The sequence below is a fragment of the Watersipora subatra genome, chromosome 9, assembly GCF_963576615.1.
Source record: "Watersipora subatra chromosome 9, tzWatSuba1.1, whole genome shotgun sequence".
Taxonomy (NCBI): Eukaryota; Metazoa; Bryozoa; class Gymnolaemata; order Cheilostomatida; family Watersiporidae; genus Watersipora; species Watersipora subatra.
Genome location: NC_088716.1, coordinates 46,220,814 through 46,245,204, shown reverse-complemented (window position 1 = coordinate 46,245,204; position 24,391 = coordinate 46,220,814). Strand labels below are relative to the sequence as shown.

The window sequence follows — 24,391 nt, the reverse complement described above, 5'->3', positions numbered from 1 at the left end:
GGTAAGTTGAGTTACAGGGGAGATGTCTTGTGTCGGATTTCTTGATATTCCCATTAAGCGTTCCTCAAGTATAGTAAGTTCTGCTGCAATAATGACCTTACGGTTTTTTATGTATATATAACTTACTTGGTCTTTGCAGAAGGTTGGTGACCAGTATGAGGTGGTCATAGGGAAGACCAAGAGACTCGTCCAAGCTGATCTAGGTTTGTGTAGCTGCACTTATGGAAACACAGGAAACCTGTGTAAGCACCTGTGGGCTGTGATGGAGAGTGCATTTGAATGTGGAACAAATGCACACCACTATAAGCCACTCCAGCACCAAAGGGAGGTTTTGTTTTGGCTTTCAACAGGTAATACCATAGGACTAATTACTGTTTAAAATGATAATAAGTCAACTAGTTTGCTTAGCCTTGTTAGATGTAAAGTTTGACTATTCACAGTGAACTCTCATAAAACATTCTAAACTATTGTACAGGTCAGAAAGCACAGAAAGGCTGGTTGGAGCCGCTCCACCACAATACTTGTATAAATAATAAAACAATTAGTACAGAAAGAGAAGTAGAAGAACATCTTGAATACGAAGAGATTGTTAAAAGGTACTGGCCTAGTATTAACCATCTTCGCTTCGTAAAATGGAGTGGTCATGTATGACTAACAAAAGTCAGCCATAAAGCTTACTATTACTAAAGATTGGAATTTTTTGAGACGAAGAATTCATTCGAACCACTTGCAGTACGAAAGTATAAATAATCTTTTTCAACTAGAACCTACTTGTGTTATACAATATAAAGTTTGGTCATATGTGGGCATGATTACTCAAACACTAAAATTCATTAGATAGCTGGATATGTTACATTTTGTGAACAATTCATTTGTTTTTATCATTTTAGCGAGAACAGTTATTCAGAAGTGGATGTGATACCAAAGGTTTCTGAACTACAGCGCCAGAAATGGTAGGCCACGAGACAAGGCACATGATCATCATATTTATACATGTTTTTCATTTATAAGCTATTTTGTCACACATGCCTGTTATGACATGTCAGCAATCATCATCGCATAACATACCTGATGTATATTATTTGCCACTGTGGTGATTGATTTGATAAAATCATGTCAGAAGCCCCTTGTCCTATGTTCTCTGTTCAACAAACTTACCACCTTCTGCTTCTTGCTTCATTACTCCAGTGGTGTGTTTACTCTCCTGCTCAGTTTATTCAGTAATGATTTTTGTTTCTCAAATGATTGTACATTTTATGATTCATGCCGAAGTTCATACTCTGTGTGAACAATGATGATTCAATAGTTGAAAGACAAGATTACATAACACTGGGAGATATTACTGTTTATAATATGCACATCATGTACATATTATTGAGTTTTTTAAAGGCAAGCAGCTATTGATGCATTCCACAAGGACATGTCGGATAAACTCGAAAACTACTATGAGGCGGCTATGTATGGTCCGGCCTTTGAGGCCTTCATCGAACGGTGGAAGGCCCGTACAGCGAGTCAGAAAATCACTCTCCTGAACACACCATTGTTTTTAGGAGGATACAGTTTTATGCAAAAGAGGTGAATTTTAGGGTGAATTGGCAGGGTGTAGTATTGCCATAGTTTAGATAACAAGTCAGTCAGTTATACATTAATGTACAAGCATGCCTCACATGGTATTAAATGTTGATAGCCGTTTGATACATGCCTAACTATTAGGCCCACCCCCCAGCGGTTTTGGGACTAATAGTTTGGCTGGTGTCAGACACTCCTCATCAGATATTCTGGATAAAGTTTTGTGATTAATCACAGTATCATCAGATTTGTACCATGTAAGACATAACGAAAAACATATTTCACATGAAAAAGAACAAATATCATAATAATTACAGGACTAAAATTGGAGTGCAGCCTTCAGCAGTGGCCAGAAGAAAAAGGCCACTCGGCACAACAACGAGCCAACATGGAGGTTCTCGTAGGAAGGCTGCTGAACATGCCTATGGGAAGGAAACCAAGAAGAACCAACCTGCCCCACACAGTTTATTATTCTGTGTGGAAAGAACCATTTCTTTAGGCAAAACTCACTCCAAGAAATGATACCGGTATGTTTATAGGTATAGAATAGTCTATGGCTGTGACTTGCGCTTTTAATTAACTGTACTCACCAGAATTTATAAATGATGATGTCTTATGAATGATAATGGTTTCTTCTTTACACGTCCAAAGCTCTGTGAGAATATCAGCAGGCCATGCATTTTTATTCGCAGCTGTCCGATCCACATGTTTGAATGGAACATAGGTGTAAAATATTATAAATCTAAAAAACCATCTCCTTAAATCTTTTATCATTTAATCAATTTTATTGATCAGTTTTAGGAATTACTTTTCATTATTGTTGATAAGATGCATGTGAGTACATCTCAAGTCTCATTTGTTAGTTAACACTTTTGTATACTTTCTGTTAGTAACACTTTCTTTTGTTATTATTGTAGTAAATCTTATGACACACTGAATGATGATCAGTTGCCAGTGGCTCAAGAAGATACCATTACTACATCAGAAAATGTTCCAGCATCTCCCATATATGACATGGAAGCTCACCCCTTTGCATTATTTTGTTTTATTATTTTAGGTGTGTTAGGCGTAAGACTTCATCCTCGTACAGTCTGAATAGCATCTTACTGAGTATTTCCAAATAAGGTTTTTATATATTAAAACTTATTGAAAGAATACAATGAACATTCTGGATATACATTGTAAGTGTTTTCAAACTTTATCTCACATTTTATCCCCTAATCCACCACATCATAAAGCAGACGTGATTCCTGGATGAGGCTCAAACATGAGTCTTTTTAATGGCTAACACCAGACATTGTTAGTCAAACTCTAATTTATGCTGTAGCAATAGTGAGGATTAAAACGCTTTTGGGATTTGTAAAAAGATATAAAGACACAGCCTGGCCAATTGTCCTACTTATATTTATTGAGACAGCTTGATCAAACTGAGCCTCTTGATGATTTGATGCCTGCATTTGTGCCAAGAATTGTCTATGTACATGTAGATCACAGCTGACTTGATTTGATCAAGAATTATTGGTTTGATATTGTTACATACTATTACAACTGATCTGTTTCAAAAGTCACATGATGAAATGCGGATGTGTAAGTGAGTTGTGGCATGTAAAAATTCTGCACCAGTTGTATAGCAGCAGTGCTATTCATCACTGTAAATAATTCCTTATTAGATCAGCCAAGCCAAAGGCGTTTTTATAGCTTACCACCCAAAGTGAGAGACTCTCACTGAGAGTATAAGTTCACTCCATTCAATGGTACACACACAAAAACTGAATTAACTTTTGTTCTCGGCGTTGAGGAAAAGATGATCAGTTCCCAAAATTTACATAATCTGCAGCGACATTGCATTTTTCTATAAACAACTGCTCAATCATGAACTGAAGTTTGGAAGACAGCGTACCAAATATCAACAAAGCTACTTCCTCGTTTTGATCAGAGCCGTATAGTTTCAGAGTTCCATGGCCAGCGGAAGCATATATGGGAGCTCTATTTTTTATAAAAGTTATAATGGAGAGGCCGCAACATTAACCAACACATATTACTCTCATTGGCAGTTGCTTTAAAGTTGATTGTTGTATCATACACCATTTGAAAGAGGACAACATTTTCTAGAAGAAACTACCTTTTTTGTAAAAAAATAAAATCTATGCAAAAAAGTGAGATGTTGAGAGCGAGGTAAGAATATTCCATTAGAGATCAGTATGTCGATCGGGTTTGTTTGGAAACAGCATTTTTGTTTCCGGTTCTTGATGCTGGACTCAGAAGCTATACGGCAGGGGTGCCCAAATACTTTTGCTGGAGGGCCAAACAGGTAACCAGGCCTTATCAGGAGGGCCAGACATGAATACAGCTGTATATATGTAAATGTATGTGCATTTTAAGTAATGTGTAAGTAAACATGAACATAAACATGAAATGTATGTGCATTTTAAGTAATGTGTAAGTAAACATGAACATATACATGAATTGTATGTGTATTTTAAGTAATGTGTAAGTATACATGAACATAAACATGAAAGTAACAAGGTGTAACATAATAACATATGTAGGTTTATTCTCAACAAAATCTACTGTGCAGAAGAAGTATATGTAATGTTAATGAGACACATGGAAGCAAGTTTGCTTTGCAGCTATTGCTGCAATATCTGGTTTATCTTTGGTTACTGCTACAGATAAGAGCTTTTGAGTGTGTTCCTCTGTCAGTACACTCCGATACCTACTTTTTTATAAATGTCAGCTTTGAAAACATTGATTCACACAAGTAGGTTGTACCAAAGAAAGTAGGTAAGTGCACTGCCATTTTGCATAGCATAGGATACTTCTCCTGGACAGCAGGTTGTGTTCGGAACCCTACAATAGTTTGCTCAGCAAATTGAGCTTTAGCCAGTATATCTGCCTTTAAATCACACAGCTCTAATTCTGCCACACCTCTCGGAACATGAGGAAAGTTATCAACTTGGGTTTTCCAAAGCTGATGTGCCTGAAATGGGCACGCAACCAGCTCAATAATGCCATTGATACTATCAAAGGCAGCAAAGCGACGCTCCATCTCTGAAGAAACATCAATGAGAAAAGCGCATGCTGCTGTAAGGTCCACGACATCATCACGACCATTCTCAAATTCTCTGATGATTGGAAAGTGGTTCATATCACTGTTTATGTCCTCGTAAAAACAGTGGAGTTTGTCTTTAAAAGATGTTACTGCCTGCCAGAGTTCTACCACATTACGACCTTCACCCTGCAATTTCAAATTTAGGTCATTCAGATAGGCCAAAATGTCTGTCAGAAAAGCCATGTCTCTCAGTGAATGCTCCGATCTGAGAATCTCTAAAAATCGTTCTGCTGCATCTCCTCCAATCTCACTAAAAACCTGCTCAATATGCTGTCTTACAGTCCATACCCTTTGCAAAGCTATACCCTTACTCAGCCATCTGCAAATATACATTAAAGTACATTGTATATTAAAAATAATTCACAACATTCACAACTTTGCTGTCCTTTTTTACCTTTTCATAATGTAATGAAAATAAGTATGTCAAATATAATTCAAAAATAGCAGTATGGTACTAACCTGACGTTGTTGTGTACTAACAAATCATCATACTGAGAATCAGACTCCTGGAGAAATTTTAGCCGTATAGTATACGGCTCTGGTTGTGATAATGTCATATATCGCGGCACAATCGCGCTTTCTTGACTTCTCTCACGAGAGTTTTTGGGGTGCTAATTTCCTCTCGCTCACGGGACATTCTCACATACGGCAATGATTGCGCCTATTGAAGCGTCTCGAATGTTCACCTTACGAGCTTATAGCGATTCAATAGATTTCTTATGATAGCAGTTGCTAGTGAAGCCAACATGGCTGACAGACGATTGATAAGCAAAAATTAGTACAGCCCAGAAGTCATTCGTATGCGAATGTATCATGACATCACCTAACAATAGTAAACTTGCAATGTATAGAAGAAGGAACACTACACCAGTATCAACCCCTGAAGAGTTATCAGCAGTGCTTCAACCTACACCACCTCCTAAGAGACCAACTTCATCTTCATCCAGTAGACCAGAGAGTGGTGCTTCTTCCGGGTCTAGGCATGACAGTGGTTCTTCCAGAAGTAGTCTGACAGAACTTTCACGTCTGTCGAGACAGAACTCTTTACTTGCTCCGCTTTCCAGTGAGATCAGTAAGTGATTTACATAGCAGTCCTGATGACAATGGAGGGTTTGCTAATTGATGCGTAGTTACATGTATGAATACTCTAAGTTTAGTCTAATTTCTAGTTTAATTTGTCTTCATTGAACATCTGAATTAAAAAACTTGTTAGCATATTTTTAAATTAAATCGAAATATTAATTCCTAAAAAATATATTATATGTTACTGCTTCAAAGCAAATCTAATTATAAAATGTCTGCAACATATAGTATAATGTGCTTAGATCATATCTTTGCGTGTGCCAAGTTGTTGACTTATCCACCATAGCATATCAAACAAATCTATCATCCTATTGATATCATTCATAGGCATTGGAGGCGTCCATTCTCTCTCATTTCTGTTATCAAAATGAAAACAGAAATGAGAGAGAATGAACGCCACAGCAACATGCTTACAAATAAAATATTCATCTGTATATTGAAAGCAACGGTTTACATGAGAAACTATGTGATAATGGTTTGTTGCAGACTTTGACATGCTACCAGATGCAACTAAAACTCCAAATACTATTGGAAGGCACCACACAATTGTACCACCAATCAAGCGACCAGTTTCAGAAGGACGACCTATCAGTTGTAGAAGTAATTCTATCATGGCAGAAACACCAATCCCTTTAAACCTTAGCGCTAGCGATGAATTTAATAATGATGACCATGCAATATCCTCCATTAAAGAAGAAAATGATCCATCAAGTGAGTGTTTTCACCGCTGTTCTTCTTAACAGCCAATGTAAATTGTTAGTTTTCATGTATGTTGTTGACACAAGTAGTAAGCCAAACCAAAAAACTTGAAACAGTTATATCAAGCACAAAACCAGCATTTTACTGTTTCCAACAGATTCTGGATTGACTGGCGCAATAAATGTTGGGTGTCAGGGGTTAAAATATTGACCACACTATTGTTTGAAGCCTGGCTGTCTCGATAAATATGCATAGAATTGAAAAATGAAATACAAAGCAAATCTATTATCATTGCTACCTTTGTCTACACTGGCTAGCTTTTGTATTGCCTAAATGAAAAAGAATTGAAGCATAACTCGCTTGAAATGAATAGTTAACGCATAACTACTCCGCATAACTACTCCGGCATAATTTAGGCACTATAGTGTAAGATTGATGAAGCGTGAAAAAAAATACTTGCTGACACGTTAAGCATGATTTGAAATCATGATTAGCATGTTGAACTTTTTCTTAAGCAATCTCAGTTTCTATATGTAACTTCTCACATAGGATGATTCCTGTCCATAAACTGTTATCAAGATATACATAATTTAAAATAAAAACGTTTAAGCTAGGTTAACACTGAAATAAACTCATATCACTACTAGTTTATATTGTTCACTATGACATTTTGAGTGGAAAGCAGTAAAAAATAATATTTAAAAAACATCAAAACACTGACATCTAACATTCATACCATTTCAAAATCTTTTTATAATTATGGCATTTTTGTAGGTACGCCAAGATTAGCCAACCCTCTAGTCAGTCCTCGTTATATACAAACTCCAGTCTTAGTTAAACAGGAAAGAAATAACAACATTGAGACCGTTTCAAAGCCTTCTGACAAACCGCAGTCCGAGACAGCAAGGTTGAGCATAGCAGTCAAACTTTTGGATGGAACTAGAGTTGTGGAGTATTTCCGACCCTGTGATAAACTGCACGCGGTGCTGAATTTTGCAGGTAAACGCATGAATAAATCGTTGAACGGGTATTCACTCCGATCAGCGACATGTAATTACAGAGACATGATGACCACGCTGGAAGAATGCGAGATTCAGGATAAAACATTGTTACAACTCGTCCAACCTGACAGCTAATAGGCCTAGAACACATCAGTAGAAGACGTGCACCGAGATGAACAGATCAGATGACCTGCCAGTTATTTGTCTCGCTAGAAATAGTCATGGGCATGCCAGTATGTTGTGAAGAAGTCATGCATTGCCCTCGATGCGTGAAAAAAATCTGATGCATTAATTGCTCTGTGGGAGGACCTTCTAGCGTACCTCACTCATCCACAGTTCCTTTGCTCAATGACACATTTTATTAACAAAGCAGATCTTTGATTCAATGTTTAAAGAACTATGCATTTGTTGTTGCTTGCAATGTCCACATTCAAACGACGAATACATTCGTGAGAAATAGGACTATAACAAAAAAGCAGGAAAGTTTCACTTCGTGTGCATTAAGGTAAAATGAAAACAAAATTATCACTATCGACGTTCATCAGAGAACATTGATAAAAAAATACATTCAATTTCTGTACAGCATGTATTTATAGGCTAATTATACAAGGATAAACTCAAAATGCCAACTGGCAATAAAACAGACTAAATACTACGAAATGTGTTCATTTTACTCATTGATCTTTTCGATCTCATCCACATCTGATGCATCCAATTTGAGTATTTCTTTGTCTACAACAAAGACACCACCATGATGTCTACAACAAAGACACCACCATGATGTCTACAGCAAAGACACCACCAAGATGCATAGGTCAATTAAAACTAGCTTTAATTTCTTAATCTTGAAGCATATTGCAATGAATTTTTGTATTTTTATTTAAAACAGTAATAGATATGATCAAGAAATCCTGAAACCTATTTTATATAAAATGCGGGACCTTTCATTTTTGAAAATATTAAATATCCATATCGATTTTCATACACAGTCAAATGTCTAGATATGAAATTATTTCGTTCTGTGCTCTACTTCATGTGTTAAAACCTTTGTATGTTGGAGCAGATATTCCTATAAGAATATACTCTAATTATTTGAAGCTTTTCCAAAGTTCAAACAGATTACAGCAATTCCTTAATGAACGCTGAAAATAATTACGGTAAATACCCGCGGATAGGATGATACCATCTATAAGACGCTGTGGATATTTGACCCCAAAAACGATGGAAAAACTGTGTAACTGTGTATAGGACGCATCCTAATTTTAGTCCTAAATTTCCATTAATTTTTTATAAAAACGGTGGTGTTTCATATAGATTTTCATAAAATCATTCGACGAATGTTGAATGATTTCACGAAATCATTCGACATTCGTCAGGTCAAATGAATGGTGGTGGCGATTGATGCTGGTGTTAGACGCCTTTCGATGCCATACAACCAACGATGTTGAATCAAAATTGAAACGGCACAATACAGACCTCGTCATCATCCCTGGTGGCATGACCAGTATTCTGCAACCAATAGGTGTCGTTGTGAATAAGCCATTCAAAGCAGTATTAAAGCAGAAATGGGCCGAATGAATAAAATTTATACTTATGGTGAGCATACTTTCACCAAGGGTGGCAACGGGCAACATGAAGAACGTCGACATGCCTACGATCTGTGACGAATATACCGTGAACATGCCGTTGTGAAGGGATTCAAGAAATGTCCTATCAGCAACAACATGTTGGACAGCACGGAAGATGATATTCTCTGGATGAACGACCCAAACAACGATGATGACGATGAAAGGAAGGAAGAGCTGGACTATTATGATGATTGAATAACACAACAGGAGTGGGCCGCTTTGTTGAATGAGGACAGTGACGACGAGGATAAATATTGATACACATTATATGTTTGAAATTTTTATAATAAATTTTCGATATTGTGATTAATGCATAATTTTTATAATAAAAGTATCCATGGATAAGACACACCTGGATTTTTAGGTCAACTTTTTCAGAAAAAAGTGCCTTATATGGGGGTACATACGAAACTAAAAAATTATATAAAACTGTATTACTGTAAGAAACTAACGTGTATGCAAGAAAAACTGACATAATAACATAGTAATCACTAAAAAGAGATTTTATTCTCTCTTTACATTGAAGACACACAAGGATGTTTCAGTTTGGGAACCTGGACAAACGGATTTAAAGCTTCTGATTGAGATATATGGCATAACTTATTCTTAATCAAACTAAATTTAGCATACTAAGATAGCAATGAGAGAGTAAAGAGAGAGAGAGAGAGAGTGAAAGGGATCCATGTAAGAGTTAGTAATGACTGAGTATTAGTTTATAAATATGAACGGAAAGTGATACGACATACTGAAGTGTATCTGAATCTTCTGGAGTATCTCCATTGTTCGGTGGCCATCGACGAAATTAATGGCTATACCATTCTTACCAAATCTACCAGTCCGCCCAATCCGGTGAAGATATGTCTCGTAATCTGGCTCGGTGTTTGTCTTGTCGGTAGGCAGGTCATAGTTTATTACGATTGTCACCTGCTCGATGTCTAAACCTACAATTTTTTCACATCTCCATTAAATAGCTTATTCATGAAAATCTTAAAAAATGAAATCTGAAAAATGACCTAGAAGAATGAAACGAACAAAATTGTTATAAATAGCTCAGCACAAAACATTTTGCAAATCAAGTTTGAAACCAGAAGTGAAGGTGTGAAGGTGTCAAGCTACAATGCTGCTGATCACAGGACGTAGTACGGCATCCACTAAAATTCCATCTATGGAATAAAGAAGACTCAAACATACTTCCACCATAAAAGCCTAACTATAGCAGATCTTGGTCAACTAACCTGCAACACAGCTTCTCTCAATCATAAGCATCCTATATAACTTGTTAAGTTTTATGAACTACATTTCTTTGGATGTACATCAAGAAACAAAATATATCGTAAATCCTCGTGTAAAAGCTGACACCATGTGTAGGCCGCACCCAAAACTTTGAAGGCTGTTTTCTGAGTTACAGGTATGCAGCGTGTATAAGCCGCACCCGTGGTTTTTACTAATTCAAAATGCTTAATTTAACTCGGCCACATGAATGATTCGCCCATCTCTGTCTGTCAGTCGTCACACAAACACGCGTTGACTGACAAGATGACAATTGACCAATGAATGGTCTCACCTTTGCAGAGGATGGGTAACGCCTCCAGCAATTTACTGTACAGTAAATAAGTACAGTACAAAATCAGCGAGCATGTTTTAGTAACACATGTCATCGAGAAGGATCAAATACAACACAGCTTTTACACTCAAAATGTGAATGTAGCTTTGAAAACTTCTTGGGAAACTTTTTGTATCAATGAAAAGCAAACCATCAAATGGAATAAACCGTGCTGGAAAAGTCACATGACAGTGACAATGACTAATGACCTCGTTACGTCAGCACAAGTGATGGATATTTCCTATCAGTTGTCTTATTGTTAAATAATTTCTTTTTAGCATTCTCTTTTACTCTAAAAGGTACCTTGAACCCAAACTTGGCAAAAAAATTACAGATATTATTTTAGCCTATGTGTATGAGCTGCACCCCAAACTTTTAATTAAAACTCTAGGTTCACAGATATGACTTATACATGAGGATTTGTGGTACTATTAGAAATGATCTTTCTCACCTCACTTTTTTCAGCAACTGCCAATAAAGTAAACCAGTGAATATATCAAATCGGTGGAGTGCAGATATCCTTAGATGTGATATCTAATGTTCATATCAAGCATAAACTATTATCAATCACACCTACCTCTGGCGGATAAATTGGTAGTTATGAGCACTTTCTCTTTGCCATCTCGGAACCTCTCTATAATGCTGTAGCGCTGAGACATTTCAAGTTCACCTGTGAGCATTGCCACCGCGTGTCCCTGAGCCATCATTTCTTTGGCTAGCCAATCAGCTGCTTTTCGTGTCTACAGCAATCACCTTGTTCACTATAACATCCACTTTAGCGATTAACATGCCGACTACAGAATCCAAAGCTATGCTAGTATCAATGATGACATGATAAGAGAAATAACATGGTAATATGCTAGTAACTAATTTGAGCTGGATAGCCGATAAACACTTATTTTGCAAATTGGGAATTGCTTTCTCACCAAAAGCAATATCTCAATAGCGGTAAAGAACAGAATACCATGTCAAAGATAGCTTCAGGATAGTTGAACACTATAAAAAAATTAAAGGATAAGTATGCAAGGTAAAAAACAGCTAGGAATTGGTGTTATGTTTTCTTCAAGTTAGGTTTGAACCCTTTCAATACTATCGACTTCATTAATATGCCTACATTCGACTTTCTAAAGGTACAGAAAACATAGTGTGAATGTACATGCATATCATCATGCTTCTTGAAAGGCTCTAAAAATCAATGCTCCCAACCATTTTCTTGGAAGGTTTCAATTATATTATCAAATATCTTCTTTTTCAAATACAATCCTATTAATAAAAAAATAATTTCCTGTAAAATTTTGGGTTTCCGACTTTTTGCTACCAGTAATGTATGAGTGAATTCAGTTCTTCAAATCATACAATGTCTGAATATTTCATGGAGAGTCAGACAATGAAAAGTATATCAGAAAGTTTTATGAGTATTTGATAGATACTCTTAGGTTTATCCTTAAATGAAATTGTATTTGGTAAATTATTTCATTTTCATCAACACATCTCGCCCAGAAGAATACGATGTATAAAGACTGCAGTAGCGGTATAGACCAGACTTACTCTGCAGAAGATCATGCTCTGTCCTATTGAGATGGTTCCATATATGTTAGTAATAGCATCAAACTTCTCACCATCGCTGCGAAATAAGGAGATGTTACCACCGGTTACAATACTGGCATCAGCACAAAGCAGAGTTATGTAGGCCGAAAATGAGGGTGCATCAGGTTTTGCTTGCTTACAAAATGCACAACTTCATTAGACCGATTTATCTCTGTCTACTTAAAACTTATAGAACATATCTTTATTCCATAAGCTTTCGCCAACAGCAGACAACTCTAAATTCTAACTTCAACCTAATGTAAAGAAAAACCATGTCTATGATCTTGAATAAAGCATTCATTTGTGTCAAAAATAATGAACTGATTATTATTACACTGACTAGAAAGATTATAATGTCTTATACCATATTTACTGTCTACAGAGAGTATAATATCTTATACCATATTTACTGACTACAAAGAGTATAATATCTTATATCATACTCTCTGACTACAAGAGTATAATATCTTACACCATATTTCCTCACTACAGAGAGTATAATATCTTATACCATATTTACTGACTACAGTGAGTATAATATCATATACGATATTTACTCACTACAGTGAGTATAATATCATATACCATATTTACTAACTACAAAGAGTATAATATCTTATACCATATTTACTGACTACAGAGAGTATAATACCTTATACCATATTTACTGACTACAGAGAGTATAATATCTTATACCATATTTACTGACTACAGAGAGTATAATATCTTATACCATATTTACTGACTACAGAGACTATAATATCTTATACCATATTTACTGACTACAGAGAGTATAATATCTTATACCATATTTACTGTCTACAGAGAGTATAATATCTTATACCATATTTACTGACTACAGAGAGTATAATATCTTATACCATATTTACTGACTACAGAGAGTATAATACCTTATACCATATTTACTAACTACAAAGAGTATAATATCTTATACCATATTTACTGACTACAGAGAGTATAATACCTTATACCATATTTACTGACTACAGAGAGTATAATATCTTATACCATATTTACTGACTACAGAGAGTATAATATCTTATACCATATTTACTGACTACAGAGACTATAATATCTTATACCATATTTACTGACTACAGAGAGTATAATATCTTATACCATATTTACTGACTACAGAGAGTATAATACCTTATACCATATTTACTAACTACAAAGAGTATAATATCTTATACCATATTTACTGACTACAGAGTGTATAATATCTTATACCATATTTACTGACTACAGAGAGTATAATATCTTATACCATATTTACTGACTACAGAGAGTATAATACCTTATACCATATTTACTAACTACAAAGAGTATAATATCTTATACCATATTTACTGACTACAGAGAGTATAATATCATATACCATATTTACTGACTACAGAGTGTATAATATCTTATACCATATTTACTAACTACAAAGAGTATAATATCTTATACCATATTTACTGACTACAGAGAGTATAATATCATATACCATATTTACTGACTACAGAGAATATAACATCTTATACCATACTGACTACAGAGAGTATAATATCTTATACCATATTTACTGACTACAGAGTGTATAATATCTTATACCATATTTACTGACTACAGAGAGTATAATATCTTATATCATATTTACTGACTACAAGAGTATAATACCTTATACCATATTTACTAACTACAGAGAGTATAATATCATATACCATATTTACTGACTACAGAGAGTATAATATCATATACCTTATCTAATGACCACAGAGAGTCAAATAGCTCATACCTGCGACAACTGATGTAGAACTGCTTTATGTTATCAAGACTCTCTTCCTCCCGTCGCAACCGTATAACTATAGGATCAGGAATGACGGTCTGCGCGAAGGTCATGACTGCCTGGTCATATGTGGCAGAGAAAAGCAATAGCTGGCAATCTCTACTCAATGCTCTACAAAAGAGTTGAATATATTATTCACATAAACAATTGAGCGACAGTCCGACGTATTATGATGCCCTAACATATTGGTTGGAGATTCTGTTGTAAATCAGAGAAGTTATGCGATTAGTGTTGTCGCCTCAAACTGTTGCTTACACCTCCAACAAAAGATCTGAACCAAGCGCCTCTGAAAGGTGACATGGTACACTATCAGTTTAGTCATTAAACCTAATCTGAACCATAGTTATAAAAACAGAATTGGCAGTCACAGAACGAAACTGCTATTAGGATATTCTGCTACAGCCACATTCTGTGGCTAAGCAGTCAACTTGAATGTCATTGCAAGCGAAACAGAAAATTAAGGTGGCTCTCCATTACCGATGTAATCGTTACCTTTAAGAAATGTGTAAAAATACTCAGGTTGCAGGGGTGGTAATCGTTGATTTAAGCTGTGGCTATTATAGTCCACACATATGCATATTAAGCAGACAGAATAAGTTTATAGAGAAGTTCTTCAGGCTGACCGTTCATCTCTCATCACTGGCCTTACCGTCGGAGCCTGATAGACTGATCTTGGTGCCCCTGCTGTGATATCATTACATCTGCCTCGTCAAGTACAAATACTCGAATCTTCTGCATGTCAATAGCCTTAAACCTGAGACACCAGTCGAGCAGGGTACCTGGTGTACCAACCACTATCTGGTCTTCTACTTTTTCTTCTCTTCCAACTGTATGAATCATAAAAAAAGTAATGACATGCTTCTGTCACATGGTGACGATGCTTGGTAGTGCCCTCATGTACTAGTAGAGAAACACACCGCCAGGACTAGTTTTTTATAAGCTACCTTGGGTGGTTCTAACACTTATCAAGGGCTTCTTCTGGAACTGTCAGATTAACCCAAAGGGATGCATTTTGCAACGCATCCAGTCTGACAGAGCCAGGTAGCCATTTCCCTTGCCCAATGACAAAATACAGAGGTGGATCTTTAACGTGTTCACATTGTCAGTGTGATACACGGGGCCTCCATGCTATGGTCTAGATCCGAAAGACCCAGCAATTTAGGGTTGAAAGCTTGCTGAGAGCTTTTTGTCAGACCGGCATTAAGCAGGGCTCAAACCACTAACCTCGTGGTTCACAATCAGAGATGCTACCACTAGACCACCCTGACACCCAATACAATCATACCCGAAGGTTGATCGCGTGCCTTTGGCTCAAGATGACCCATTTTCGAACAACCTCAACCACAAGTGGAATGGGAATTACAGAAATACTTCCTTTAAGCAACTTGACTAATCCTAATCATGTCCCTCAAGGAAAGCGTCGTGCGGGCAATTGTTTACACTTTGTAAGACACAGTAGAGCTAAACTAGGTACATCCAACTACAGGCAGCTGAGACAAACTGTCTGCATAAATAGTAGTCCTTCGAGTGGCTCCAACATTGCATAACCAAAAGATACAAGAATCAGCGCTGAAGCAAGTATTTCTAAGTAAGCCCAACCAAACAAAGTAATATTTTTGCATGAGCTATGTTATAACATCAAAACAAGACCATGTCAACAGCTAGCAAATTTACAGCAAACCTACCATCCAAGAAACATTAAAAATGCAGCTGCCAGTGCTGTACGATACCCATCTAGTATGTATTTAAGAAATAACAAGTGTTATTCCAATTACCATAAATGATTCACAAAATGTCCACCAAAGCCTACATTCCATAACTGTATAGCCTCCAACTTAATATTTAGAGAATGTATTACCTAATTGGACCATGTAATTTCTGAATGAACCTTTTGCTACTATATGGGTTAGTCAAACCTGATGACAAAAGATAATCAATTGTGATATTACCATGCCATAAAACCAATAAAACAGCTCTATAACACAAGTAATAACCGTGAGAGTGCAGGTAGTCAAGTCTTACCTTAACACCATAGCACAGCCGCGCAATACACTAACAAGTATTAGTAACACTGACAAGTCTATATAATCTAGGTATTGGCAATACAGAGAGTCTTTGGACTACAACAGTTCCAATTTACAGTGTTTTGAGGCTGCGAAAGCACCCCATAAACATCTAAAAATGATATCAAGTATTGTTCCATCATATGTCATGTGTTTTATTCGCATCGATCATAAATGATCTGAAATTAAAAATGATAAAAAAAAGTACATATGTAAGTATTTTATCAATTACTAGCTGAATGCCCAGCATTGCACAGGTATTAAAATACAGCTTATAAACAGTAGCAGGTATTCTGCCCAATGAATTCATTGCATGACGTGTAGCTAATGGGTTAGCTTGTCACTTTATGAACGAGAGGTTCTGAGATCAAATCTTCTGCGATATGGATTTTCATTGCTAAATTTTAATCGCTACAACTGGACATAGGTAACAAAAATGTCAAAAATACAAACACTGATATTTATATATCTGTAGATTAGCTGTGAAAGAAGTGATGCAGGTCCCGATGCACAATAGCGTGGCTAATCAAGTTGCTGGGCCTGAAAGTCAGCAAGTCCTAGCGTGGGCTATCCCATGTGCAGCGTAAGCGATGTAAACAATTGTGAGCTAGTTAATAGTCTGCAGACGAACATGCTTTGTTGCGGGTTATTAGGTTTTAATAACGTCACTCAGTCTCGGTTGCGTGCACCATCTTATTAAAATGTACTCCAATACATGTGCTAAGGAATCGCTTTCTTTATTTGATTAAAGAATTTTTAATAATACCGTCTGATACATATAAAGTAATATATTTATGATCCAACATACGGCGGACTAACACACGGCGGAGGTGTTGTGTTGTATGATTAACACCGACTGACAGCGATATAGTGTGAACCAGAATTTACACTAAAACACCCCATCTTAAGAATGGAGTCATAAGTCGAAGAACCCCTGTATTTCAAACTTGCTTAACAATAGCAGCGAAATATGGTAGAGCTTAGCTGTCTGAGAAATGAATGTCAATGCAAAGAGTGAGACAAAATGCTGATACCTCTTTCACCCCTCACAGCCATCCTTAAACTCACTCCTGCCATGTATTTGGCCATTTTTTTGATCACTTCACCAGTTTGCAGAGCCAACTCGAATGTAGGTGATATGCAGATACACTGTAAATATAAGCGAAGGCATAAATCTCAGTCATAAAAGTTGTACGGAAACTCCAATGAAACTTATTACTTAGACTTTTAAATGGCTTACATTGAAACCGAGAACCTGCTTTTTTTGAGCGGGCACCTGCTTTTTTTGAGCGGGCACCAACTTTTTTAGAGCAGGCAGGTGATTTAAGTTAAATAGCCAACTAATGATTTATTATCCCACACATGACAATGAGCGCTCGACTCCCACACATGACAATGAGCGCTCGACTTTATGGCACGGAAGATAATTTTAAAACTTATTTTACTGGAAGACACATTGCTATTATCTGGTGATGACCGGCATTAATCTTGATAGCAACAGTTTAAATACAACAAGCGACATGTTAACACAAATAAAGCGTCAGTGCTAACATACATTAGGAGTGTTAACATGTTATGACATGTGCTAACACGCATGCATATTCAGCAATAAACTATGGCTTTATACACACTAAAAAATGCAACTCCAAAAAAAATGTATAAAAATAGAAAAACGATAAACTTTAAAAGCCAAGCATACAAATGTAAAGAGGATTTATAGAAATAAAACTAACTGATGTACCTGCGGGTACCTTAGGCTTGCATCCACTCTGCTTAGCATGCAACAAACAAAGGCAGCGGTTTTACCAGTACCAGACTGTGATTGGGCTATCATGTTGGCAGGTCTGCAAGCAGAATATGAGAGTAGCGATGTAGCAACTCATGGGCAAGTCATTAGGAGTGCATGAGATGACAACTCATGCGCAAGTCATTAGGAGTGCATCAGATGACAACTCATGCGCCAAGTCATTAGGAGCGCATCAGATGACAACTCATGCGCAAGTCATTAGGAGTGCATCAGATGACATAAAAAGGTTTTCAAATGAAATAAATTTGCTATTTTTGTCTCAAAAAACACTTACGGATCAGCTAACAAAGCAGGAAGTGCGGACTCCTGAATTTTAGACGGAAAACTAAATCCCATTCCATATATCCCTTTGAGGAGTTCAGGTTTCCTGAAACATTTCAATCAGTGTGAGAAACGGCTTCAAGTGCGGACTTGGTTAATGATAATCATTAAGCAAGCAATTAACTCACCGTGTCAATGCATGTCTGGTGACACCAAAAGGAGGCTAAACTGGAAAGCCAGAAGCTTGAGCATAAGATACATGAAACCAGCAAACACGTGTCCAAGGAGACAAAAGTAAACCTGGTGATGGCATCCTCAGTATTAATATAATCACACATGCTCGCAATCGGAATAAAATAGGCACAAATTGCCTCTAAACCAGTGGTTTTGAACCTAGGTTCGATCAAATCGGTTTAGTGGAGATCTTTCTTACAGGCAACAGCAGAATTCACACAGATTTAAAAGATCATGTCTTCATGAAAATATATGTAACTTGTAGTAAGTTCATGCGTTGTACTATTTTTGTTCTTTGAACCCAGTGATATTAATCCTCAGTTCATTTTGTACACCAGTAAAACATACCTATACCATCTTGAACATGAAAATAATCATATTTTATTTTTCAATAAAGAATAGGGTGACAGTGCATATTAAACTGGTTAGATTCAGTACATCCAACAAGATTAAGAACCACTGTTATAAAATGAAAGTACATATGAAACTGGTGGGATTCAGTACATCCAACAAGATTAAAAACCACTGCTATAAAATGAAAGTACATATGAAACTGGTTGGATTCAGTACATACAACAAGATTAAGAACCACTGCTCTAAAATGAAAGTACGTATTAAACTGGTTGGATTCAGTACATCTAACAAGGTTAGGAACTACTGCTCTAAAATGAAAGTACATATTAAACTGGTTGGATTCAGTACATCCAACAAGGTTAAGAACCATTACTCTAAAATGAAAGTACGTATGAAACTGGTTGGATTCAGTACATCCAACAAGGCTAAGAACCACTGCTCTAAAATGAAAGAACGTATTAAACTGGTTGGATTCAGTACATCCAACAAGGTTAAGAACCACTACTCTAAACATTAAAAAGATAGCTAAACATTGATCACAGGCTAATATAGTAAATAACAGAAAGCTGGTACAAGAAATACTTACAGATGAAGAGCCTCAAAAGACTTTACAGAATACAAAGGAGATTTAGGGTCTTTGTGCTGCACCTCAATATCCGCTTTGCTGGTTACTAGCTTCTGATGCAGGATCTTATTCAGAAGCGATGCATCACTCGCGGTTAGTTCTGAAAAACATGGCAACTCATCCACAGCCAACATACTTGCAGCCATCGTAACGTAACATCAAATAACTCAGCCAATTTCTAATTGCTTTATTTTCTGCTTATAAAGCTGCGAGTAATTTAGAAAGCTGATTTAAGTTCAATTGCAATTTTCGTCTTTATGTTTGCTATGCAACAGTGAGAAATAGAATAGGCGAATGATACACGTCACGTAGGTTCACATTAACATCATCAGAAAATTATTTAAAGTACTCTATTGGTTTTTGAAAAGCAGCAAAACTCGGTAGGAGCGAAACATCTATCCAAGAAAAAGCTTAAGACTGATTAGTTTCAGCCTGATGGGGCTCATAATATGGCTCTATGTACTTACTATGACAACATGTCAGCCATGTTTGCAATAAATCTGAAGATGCTCAGGCTACTACATCCCTGGCAACAAATTTAACTGTTAAACAACTGCAAGTTAAAAACAGATTTTTATCATAATTTTTATTTTTCATCATAATAATCACTCCTACATCACCAACATGTTCATGGCGGAAGAAGAAAAATACTCTATTATTTAGCTAGCGAATGGCTGACCTGATAAAAGTACCATTTTATATGACGATTGATATAAAACAGTTAACAAAACCTTTTAATATTGTTTTCTGGCTTGATTACTAGTTTAATTCTTCTCAACACGTTGAGCTAAATATGAAAGCATAGCATTCATCGCTATCTATACTTATGATCATTTAAATGGCCGTACAACAGCAACACAAGCAAAATTTACCAAACGAAATGAGTAATTTTAGCAAATCTATGTTTTGTTCAGTCACATCCCTTTTCCATGTTGCTATATCACTACAATGCTCTTCAGCTCAGGTCTTGTAAAAGATCACTCACTACAAAATAACTCCCATTTTGTAGCTTAAGTTTTCATGACTTGAATGAAAATAAAAATCATCAGATTGCGAGCTTTTTTATGTTATGTTGTAGTTGTTTTTTCAACAAATGACAAACTGTATATTCACAGCCATCGAGCGAAAACTTGTCACATATAAAAATTAAACTGCTTAGTAAAGCCTTACAACAAACCTTTATCTTCGGGCTCAGTTGACGGTGCGTCACCCATAGGTCCTGGTTTAACTGGGGCACTAGGGCCAATGGTTAAGCCTCGCCCCATACCTCTGCCCTTAGAAGGCTTTTCAGGCGCAACTGCTAAAGAGCTCAACTGAAAAGCAAAAAAATGTGGTAGAATAAACTCAGCTTTATACTACAATGTTTCTACAAACGAAATCAAATATAAGCAACCTGTTATAGAACTGACAGCACTTATGGCAGCATATCCGTCAGCTGTGAGAAATTTAGAATGCTATTTTCTAACAAAGGTTATATTGACAGCAAACGAATTTTGCACAGAAATATGTTGATTGAAGTCTGGTCCATCGGATCATTGGGTTGATTTACAAGATTGCCTAATCAATGAACTTTTTACAACTAATCATCTGGAATCACCTTCACTCCTCAAACATTTTAATTTAAGGACCATTTTTTAGCACTGACTAGATACCCTAACAAATACACTGTGGGGGTTTTCCTATTATACTATAACACAGCTGTAAACAAGTACACAAACATTTTAAAAGTTACCGACATTAAATTAGTACATGGAGTTAAATGGTATACAAGCAGAATTCCTACACATTGCAGGTAAAATACAAAATACGTCAAGACTAAAATCTATTTGACTTACTTTGTCCGCAGCTGCTGCACCCCAATCATCATCAGCCATTTTGATATGATGCCTGCAAAAAACATTTAATAGCAAAACGCATAGTACGAATGTGAAATACTGCACTACAATATAAACTATTGGATTTCAGTGTTGCATGGTTGTATCGTTAACAGGATATTTTTATATCCTCCTTTTTATTGTTTAATCACATTGGTACGAAATCATAAGAAATGTGCAGACAACTTTAATGAAAGAAATCGCAATCCTATCAAAGCACAAACTGTCTATCAAAATGCACAGATGAGGTCAAATAGGTCTCTTCATACAAACAATAGTACAAAAATATATAAATGGATTAAGGTTTGAAAAACGGCAACAGCTAATATTTCAGCTTACCTTAAACTGAAAACACACTAACCTCAAAAGTTAATAGGTAAAGGCAGGTGTACTATTAGTCAATATGATGGTTTGTGCAACTTGATTCATGAGAATCATGTCTAAAATTGTGTGTAATACAGCTGAGCCTTGGCTAATATAGTAGCTGCACTACTGTGATAATTGTGGTGAGCTGCTGGTTACCTAGGTCCAAATAAATAAATCTAAATGTATGCTAGATCAATATTGATGATAGAAATCGGATACCTCCAGGACAGGGCAAACAGTCTTTGTGATAAAATAGACAAAATGAAATGGGTAATAACTGAAATAGAAAATGATGGGCAGAAATTAATCAAATCTTTAATCACAATTTCAACTCAAAAAATGCTTTACTAATTACTGTTTTAGCATCACTTTAACTGCCTATGACATGAAGCAACAAGATCTAATCCTAATCATGATAGATGGATAAATACTGCTTGTTTGTCTCGTTTCTAACAAAGTGTAAAATAATCTGTAACTTTTTGGTGATTTTTAGCAGTTCACCTAAGGGCACTAAGTACACCTAAAAACAAAGTTCTGCATAATAACACCGCTTGCAGAATAGGCGATTTGAGAGATAAATGGCTTACCTAAAGTGTTAACTGTAACTTAGAACCACATGCAAAATTAAAAAAAAATTTTGACTTTAGACAAATCAATATTTTTCAAAAAAAAAAATCATGATTTCAATGAACCATTTTGTTCTTACAGCAATGCTAGTCAGTTAAAGATTGCTGGGTTGATAAAAGTCAAGCTGGTACTCGAACTAACAATAAAACCGCTGCTATGAGTGCTAAAATACCAGAAATACAAAATGAAGCAAAGTCCCACAAAGATCTAGGAGAGAGAATACATAAATCTACCCAGGTAGCTAAAGCAGTAATACAACTTAACCACGCTCAGATGTTTAGTAGATACAATGAATTGGCCTAAATATAACAGCTGAGGTATAGAAAATACACACAAATTTTTTTTAAATTGGAGGTTTTTAAACGGAAAAACAAATATGTCATAATAAGAAGAGCTAAACATAAATCAGATAAATCTGACCAGATTGCATGCTAGAAATCTGGTTAAAAATCTTATGACAAGTGTATTGGAGTGATACAAAACACACAGATGCCATACAGTACAAAAGGTACACAAAGGAGAATGTAAGGCGAATTAATATTTTGTATTAGCTTAGTAAATGATGAATGGCATTAACATTAATAGTCCTTCATTGTAATATTCAGCGTAGAATTAGACAAAAACAATAGACCGAGTTTTATGTTGGTAGCCTTTGTGTTATGGAAACTATATTTCTGCTTACCTAGCATTCAGGCTTTCTACCACAGCTTCTTATATAACATGCTCCAGTTAATATATAAGGTACACCATTGTTATGCGGATGATGTTTTATTATTGATTTCATAGACTATATAAGTCTTTTTTCACAGGCAGTAAATAAAAAGCAATCGGTATTTGGTATCTGTGTGGTTGCATTACAACACTTGAAGAAAACAGATTTTGTGACACAAGTTTAGTTAAAGTACCTAAAACTTGAAGCCCACAATTACAACTTGAGGTAACAGATGGTAATCACCAAGGGCCTTTAAAGTATCCAAGTGTAGAAAACGAGCTGCATGTTCCAACTGTGTGAATATTATGGATAATTACACTCGAGTATCATTATCAAGTATCATTTCCAAGCATTTACAAACAATTGTGATATGTCAAGAGATACATAACATGACAAAATGAGATAAATGGTTGAGATTATGTTGTATGGAAATACTGCGAAAAATACCAATACAAATAGGGAATGCAGCCAGACCACAGGATAAGCATATAATAAGTACAAGCAGCAAGACGCCCAAAGACATCAAAAGATCCAATTATTAAAAAATGTCAGAAGCAAATTAGAAATTTTAAAATTGGAGGAATCAATCATAGAAAGTGTATCAACACCCGAAACACATACCAAAGGGAAGTCAAAGCAATCAAACTTACCAACCACCATCATCAAAAAACCACCAGAGAAACATAAGAGACGAATCAAATGAGTCACATCCAGATTTACCACTCCCGTCAAACATGACCTAGATACCAGAAAAAAGCCACAAGCTCCACCCTACATGCCGACATCACGTGCACCAGCTGAAAGACTTACACAAACAAGATATCTTCACACGCCTGACAAAGCATTGAACCTTAACACTCAACCTACACCCACAGGCCGGCAATCCCACATGCCAGACAACTATAAAAAAGAACAGCTCCAATGGCTCAGCATCTCTATCTGCCGGTTGATCTACCTCTCACTCCTCAAGGACCTGTTGAGGCTTCCTCTGCCTCTGGAGCCTCCCTCTCTCTTTCCTCTGCCTCTGGAGTTTCTATCCTTTCTGTACGTCTGAAGCCTCCCTCTCTCTTCCCTCTAGCGTCTCTATCCTTTCTCTACCTCTAGAACCTTCTTTTCTTTTTCCTCTGGACCTTCTACCTTTTCCCTACCTATGGAGCCTCCATCGCCATCATCAGTTGATCCTCTTGTACTTCCCTATCTCAACTACCGAGTCTCTACATATAAGTACTACCATGACTCTCGTCTGACTATTGAAAGTTACACCCGTATGGACCGAACAAGCGAACATGGATGACCATTTGAGTAAGGGTCTAAAAGCTTTTAATAGCTATTTT

General features: G+C 36.3%; 3 protein-coding genes and 1 long non-coding RNA gene across 4 annotated transcripts; 2 read left to right on the top strand and 2 right to left on the bottom strand.

The window, feature by feature from the left end:
* Positions 1 to 1,490: 1,490 nt before the first annotated feature.
* Positions 1,491 to 2,951, top strand: LOC137404286 (uncharacterized). The gene is made up of 3 exons (XR_010979660.1): positions 1,491 to 1,575; positions 1,887 to 2,096; positions 2,487 to 2,951. It is a non-coding gene; the product is annotated as an uncharacterized lncRNA (long non-coding RNA).
* Positions 2,952 to 4,002: 1,051 nt separating this feature from the next.
* Positions 4,003 to 5,238, bottom strand: LOC137405131 (general transcription factor II-I repeat domain-containing protein 2-like). The gene is made up of 2 exons (XM_068091356.1): positions 5,141 to 5,238; positions 4,003 to 5,000 (listed from the first exon to the last, which is right to left on the bottom strand). Exons 1-2 carry the CDS (start codon positions 5,236 to 5,238, stop codon positions 4,286 to 4,288), a joined length of 813 nt encoding a protein of 270 aa, XP_067947457.1. The 3' UTR covers positions 4,003 to 4,285.
* A 286-nt stretch (positions 5,239 to 5,524) lies between these two features.
* LOC137405130 (UBX domain-containing protein 10-like) lies at positions 5,525 to 7,669 on the top strand. The gene is made up of 3 exons (XM_068091355.1): positions 5,525 to 5,753; positions 6,251 to 6,475; positions 7,238 to 7,669. The coding sequence occupies exons 1-3, from the start codon at positions 5,525 to 5,527 to the stop codon at positions 7,597 to 7,599; spliced, it is 816 nt and encodes a 271-aa protein (XP_067947456.1). The 3' UTR covers positions 7,600 to 7,669.
* A 135-nt stretch (positions 7,670 to 7,804) lies between these two features.
* Positions 7,805 to 21,365, bottom strand: LOC137404565 (ATP-dependent RNA helicase DDX19A-like). The gene is made up of 12 exons (XM_068090791.1): positions 21,314 to 21,365; positions 20,656 to 20,791; positions 19,440 to 19,578; positions 18,279 to 18,371; positions 17,939 to 18,041; positions 17,232 to 17,346; positions 14,784 to 14,961; positions 14,084 to 14,245; positions 12,244 to 12,319; positions 11,273 to 11,435; positions 9,839 to 10,033; positions 7,805 to 8,196 (listed from the first exon to the last, which is right to left on the bottom strand). Exons 1-12 carry the CDS (start codon positions 21,350 to 21,352, stop codon positions 8,135 to 8,137), a joined length of 1,461 nt encoding a protein of 486 aa, XP_067946892.1. The 5' UTR covers positions 21,353 to 21,365; the 3' UTR covers positions 7,805 to 8,134.
* Between the last annotated feature and the right edge of the window lie 3,026 nt (positions 21,366 to 24,391).